General features: G+C 50.4%; 1 protein-coding gene across 1 annotated transcript; it reads left to right on the forward strand.

Moving 5' to 3' along the window:
- Positions 1-408: 408 nt before the first annotated feature.
- On the forward strand, positions 409-1,881 carry LOC119289963 (AP2/ERF and B3 domain-containing protein Os05g0549800-like). Its single transcript, XM_037569123.1, has one exon. The coding sequence runs from the start codon at positions 502-504 to the stop codon at positions 1,678-1,680; it is 1,179 nt and encodes a 392-aa protein (XP_037425020.1). The 5' UTR covers positions 409-501; the 3' UTR covers positions 1,681-1,881.
- Positions 1,882-6,075: the final 4,194 nt, after the last annotated feature.

Consider the following 6,075-nt stretch of genomic DNA (forward strand, 5'->3'; position numbering starts at 1 on the left):
TAGAATCCTCATGCAAGGTCAAAGTAATATATTATCGACTGAGGCGTAACAAAGTTTCAATCGACTGAGACTTAGCAAAATTGATATCTAATACTAAAAAATGGAATCATGTCCAAAATATAAATTTAAAACATTACTAATATCTACTATGCAAATATAAAACAACAGCATATAAATAAAAGAAACACCAGCATGGAGTATATGCATGTGTTATCTACTACACACATATATGAAAGACAAAAACAAAACCATAAGCCCATGTGTAGAAATAGTATACAGAGATAGAACAATAGAATATGGTGTGGTTGATGTATGCACCAGCTAGCTTAGCCACACTCACACTCACCTCCTCGATCCTCTATATAACACACGCACTTGCCTCTGCTGCTCCTCTACCTACCTACTGCCTCCATTCCCACCACAGCTAGCTTCAGCTTTTAGCTAAGCTCTACTTCTCTCCCGAGCTAAGCATCTTCTTGATTTCTCGGTGATCGGATTCGGATGGACAGCGCAAGAAGCTGCCTCGTGGACGACGTGAGCAGCGGCGCGTCCACGGGCAAGAAGGCCTCTCCGTCCCCGGCCGCGCCGGCGACCAAGCCGCTGCAGCGCGTGGGCAGCGGGGCCAGCGCGGTCATGGACGCGCCGGAGCCCGGCGCCGAGGCGGACTCCGGCCGCGTCGGCAGGCTGCCGTCCTCCAAGTACAAGGGCGTGGTGCCGCAGCCCAACGGGCGCTGGGGCGCGCAGATCTACGAGCGCCACCAGCGCGTCTGGCTCGGCACCTTCACGGGGGAGGCCGAGGCTGCGCGCGCCTACGACGCGGCGGCGCAGCGCTTCCGCGGCCGCGACGCAGTCACCAACTTCCGCCCGCTCACCGAGTCCGACCCGGAGGACGCCGCCGAGCTCCGCTTCCTCGCTGCCCGCTCCAAGGCCGAGGTCGTCGACATGCTGCGCAAGCACACCTATCCCGACGAGCTCGCTCAGTACAAGCGCGCCTACTTCGCCGCCGCTGCGGCGTCCTCCCCTACATCGTCCTCGGTGCCTCCCGCCTCGTCGCCCTCTTCGGCGGCTTCGCCCTCGCCGGCGGCGCGGCGCGAGCACCTGTTCGACAAGACGGTCACGCCCAGCGACGTGGGGAAGCTGAACCGGCTTGTGATACCGAAGCAGCACGCCGAGAAGCACTTTCCTCTCCAGCTTCCTTCCGCCGGCGCCGCCGTGTCCGGCGAGTGCAAGGGCATGCTTCTCAACTTCGACGACTCGGCCGGCAAGGTGTGGAGGTTCCGGTACTCGTACTGGAACAGCAGCCAGAGCTACGTGCTCACCAAGGGCTGGAGCCGCTTTGTCAAGGAGAAGGGCCTGCACGCCGGCGACGCCGTCGGGTTCTACCGCTCTGCCTCAGGCAGCAACCAGCTCTTCATCGACTGCAAGCTCCGGTCCAAGACCACGACGATGACGACGACTTTCGTCAACGCGGCGGCCGCCCCGTCGCCGGCACCCGTGATGAGGACCGTGCGACTCTTCGGCGTCGACCTTCTCACGGCGCCGGCGCCGAGTCACGCGCCCGAGCACGAGGACTGCAGCATGGTGCCCAAGACAAGCAAGAGATCCATGGACGCCAGCGCAGCGGCCACTCCGGCGCACGCGGTCTGGAAGAAGCGGTGCATAGACTTCGCGCTGACCTAGCCAGCTAGCGTTTTTCCTCCATGGTTGCTTTGCTTGCCTCCAAATTTCCATGTTAGTAGCTTAGAGCTCTTGATCGGTCCAAGTGTTTGCCTTTTTTTTCCTCTTCTTCTCATACACAAGTTAGCTCTAAATCCAGTCTTCTTTAATTAATCTACTGTAAATTAAGCCCGTTCTCGAAATGGCAAGTGTTCACCGAAGAAATGCTACCAATTATGCCCTAGATATCTCTGAAGAGAGAGAGAGAGATCGGGATGACTACTCCATGCCAGAAGCTAGCAATATGTTATGCATATTTGGAGCTTTTCATCTGGCCATCCCCTTCATCTCCCAAACTGGGATGCAAGGAGACGTCGGCTACATGTCGCGATTTGACTCTCTCGTTTTGGTGCCCTTTCTCATGTCATGTGGGTTGAGAGGACTGCGACGCGTGCTACAGGCGACGGTCCAGGCCAGGTGCATGCATGTGGCTCGGCCGCAAGTGCAGAAAGGCTCCGGGAGTTATCTGATCCCCGGCCCATAATTGTATGCATGCACCTCACCTGACCATGAGATGATATGGCCAATGGCGATGGATGTGATACGCTCGATCTGTATATGCTATACTTAGCAACAGCAGGAAACTAAAGTGGGCACTGGCACTGTGTGTATGTGACAGGTGGGAGAGAGATGGGGCTAGCAGCTAGATAGCAACAGGGGAATAATGTTAGGGAAACATTATTGTGGCAAGCTACGTGCTTGTCTATTCATCCGTTCGTTCGAAATTTTCCTAGATCTATGACTGTTAAGGGTAAAAAAATTCAATGAAATTTTGCATATATCAGTGGGGTCCAAAATATTTTTAACCCGGAAAGCCAGAGCAGATTCAAATTAATTTCAGAATAAATTTAAATTCAGTTAAAATTCATTAAAAATAGGTGGGAATTATAACTGTAAAATCCAAAATCATTTCTGTAATATGCAAATTTTCACATATTTCGGAAGGTCCAAAACTGGTTTGTCCTCGAAATTGAAAAGCTCAACAAATGACCCCATTTCATACAATCCTACAAACTAAAATCACACTACTGTAAAACAAATGTCACACAACAATAATGGAAAGTTTAGTTGTTGGTGATGTGCGAGCTTAGATGAATGACATCTTACAAAATTCCACGCAACTGCAAATTACCAAAAATCTTATTGTAATGTTGATTAAGCGAGGCATCGAGAAAATTCAGTTGAAACTATGTGATTAAATACCACCATGGAAGGTTGTCTGTTCGATCATATCAAATTAAGTTGTGGTATATTGACCATTGGTTTCAAAATTTGAAGTTCCTATATTAATGAAACTGTTAGTTGAAAATCACCTCTTGGTAGGGTGATGGTGATAGCGTTTTGTAAGCGACTCCACCCAGTGCCCAAGGTGGTCCACGGACCATCAGTGGATTTTGCGACCGGTTCATAGACTTCACCCCAGAAAAAAGTACAACACAGCTACCAGAGTCCACATGACTCACATTGGACTCGAAAAATAGTATGATCCATGTTCCGTGGTCATGTCATAGTACGACAGTATGATCCGAATAGAACATCGGTGTAATATTGCCATATCTCAATTCTTCATTAGCCGTAGCCGACAAAGAGCTCAGTGACACGAAAGACTGTCAGTGGCGTGTGGTAGGCGAAGGTAGGCAATGCACGATTGGCCGATGCGGAAGCGCCAAAGGCAGGAATGCTTTTCATCTCCTTCGGAGTATGCAGTTGCTTTTTCTTTATGCAAATTCTTGTCTTTGCATCGGTGATTTTAAAAAAATTGTACCAGTATGTTGGCATGTTTTTTTCTGTCCAAAAACGTTGAGTTGACCGGACCACACTATTTCAAAATTCTGGCCACGCCAATGACCCCCACCCAATAAGGGGGTGATCCTCATTTTCTATAAAAAAGGATTTAAATCTGGCACTCACATTTACACTCACGCCAGGTGGGCTCAACGTAGGGATTCAATCATATTCTAGGATCTATCAGTGGTCAGTGTCATTGTAGCTATGGTTCATTGGTGCACTCGTGTTGGTGTCTGTGTTTGTGTGTATTTCAGTGTAATCGCAAAAACAAAAAATGGTCACCGGTGGTAGTTAACTTCATACAAGGGTTGTTCTTCCGTTCTTAGACGTGTGCATCAAATACTAAATGTGCCGCAATGATAATCGATAAAGGTGATTCGTTCGTTGCGAATCTTGGCACCTGACCAGAATTGCTTGCGGAATGTTCACCGGTTTTTGAGACTTTGACAAGAAGGAAAATGTGGAAAAGGAGAGAGACCACTAATACCCCAGTTGGATGGAATCTACGGCGCACGCACGCCGGTTTCTAGAGTGTACAAAGTGTACGACGTCCCACCTAGTTGATGACGATGGTAGCCTCAATATGATGGTGTGTGTACTACTAGTAGTTTTGGCGTGAGACATTTAAACAGTTTTGCTAAAGCACATCTAGATGTGCCATAAGTATTGCACATCTAAGTTCTATGTCATTGATCTTACGTGGAGATTCGTGTGGATATTTCCTTTTTTTCTTTTTTCTTTTCTCTTTATGCTTAATTCACTCACTTAAATGTGCAATAACTAGAGCATATCTAAATGTGCCCTAGACACACCCATATTTAAATTCCTAGGAAGGAAGGAAGAGACAGGAGCGAGGAGACTATGGTTCCGAAAATGTTCGGGCAGGATAAGCCCGGCAGCATGCGCAGGCCGTGGTTTGCGACCAGGTTCACCGGCCTACTCCGTGTATGTTCTATCCATCCTATCCAGGCCGAAATTAACAGATAAACTACGGCTGCCATTTGTACAGGAGAAGGCGCGCCCACACGTCTCTTAATTTCATAGGGGACTAGTATATCCGTCTCGATCCACCAGATATTGCTGTGGCTGCGTTTCAACAAGAAGAAGAGTATATATGTACGTCTCCATCCATTGGCTAAATACATAATCAGATATAGTAAATCCTACATTAGGGCATCTCCAACACGAACCTCAAAATGGGCATACTATTTGTCCGCGAACAGTGATACTGAAGCCGGCCATTGAACGCTTGCCCCAAACATTCACCCGCAATAATAGAACTTAAACGTAATTCATGCAAACGACCAAATTCATGTAAACGGACATAAAGTTCAATATACTTTACATAAACGGGACAATATTTCATCCATTCAACTAAAGGCTGCAAAAACCTCAACTGGTTTGTGGTGGACGGTAACCTAGTATGTCTAGCGGGGTAGGCCGGCACCTCCATCTCCATCAGTGATGTTGTTGTCGTCGGAGTGGTCTTTCCAGCAACGGAAGGAAGCAGGGACGGGGCAACCCTGCCCGGCCGCCACCTGGTGCTCGCGGAGGATCCACCTCGGCATCCTCCTGTGTCGTGCGAAGAGCCGCCTCGCCCAACACCGACCTTGGTCAGGGAGCCCTGGCCTTGCCCATGCCGACGACGGCGAAGGTGTCGCTGAGCGACTATTCCTCTCGGATCTTGGCGAGCACCCTGTCGAGGCAGCGCTCGCCGCAAAGACTTCTCTAGGGTGGTCACCAACCAGCTGCAGGCCCATGCCTTTGTGAGGACCCAGGCCGACGTGGCGTTGGACTTCACGAACGCTGCCCCTTCAGTGTCGTCTCCCTGGCCGTCCTCTCCTTCGCCAACATGATGCTCCACGAACGAGGAGCCACCACACCACCGTAGCCGCTGAGATATTGGAGGAGGCGTCCACGCGCCTTCACGATTTCCGAAGGCACCTCCTCCTTCATGGCATTGATAAGCCAATGGTATGGTGGCGACATGACTCGTCGATGCGGGTGTACCGGCTGTGAGTGGTGGCGACAACTGCTCCTCCTATATGTGGCATCCGATTTGGATGCCACAATTGCACCTGGGGGAGAAATGCTCTGCCCTGACGCACCGGAGAGGCGGAGACACAGGCTTCACCTTAACACGATGGGGCTGTGGTGGTGGCAGTGCCGTCCCATGGTCCATGAGCTCAAGGAGGATATCTCGATTCACTTGGTACTTCTCGTCTGTCACCATGGCCTCCGCGAGGAGGCGCGACTACTGCTCATCGTCGCCGCATGAGATCTCCTTCTAATAGGAGCCGGGCACCATGGAGGATAACAGCCTGGGAGAGTGTTGGCGGCGGCGCCGTGATCCGAAAGGAGATTCAAAGCCACCACCTACCGATGCGGAGAACCAATACTTTAGTATCGTCGATGACGATGAGTAGAGACGGAGAAGAGCAGATCGGCGGTGACAGGAGATGGGAGAATGATAGGATGTGAGGTGTGGTGTTGGCAGCGTTGTAGCCATGCTTAAATAGCAGCGATCAGGTGAACGGACAGGCAGCCGGCTTCAATGTGGCGCACATGAGT

This window comes from Triticum dicoccoides, chromosome 1A (genome assembly GCF_002162155.2).
Source record: "Triticum dicoccoides isolate Atlit2015 ecotype Zavitan chromosome 1A, WEW_v2.0, whole genome shotgun sequence".
Lineage (NCBI taxonomy): Eukaryota > Viridiplantae > Streptophyta > Magnoliopsida > Poales > Poaceae > Triticum > Triticum dicoccoides.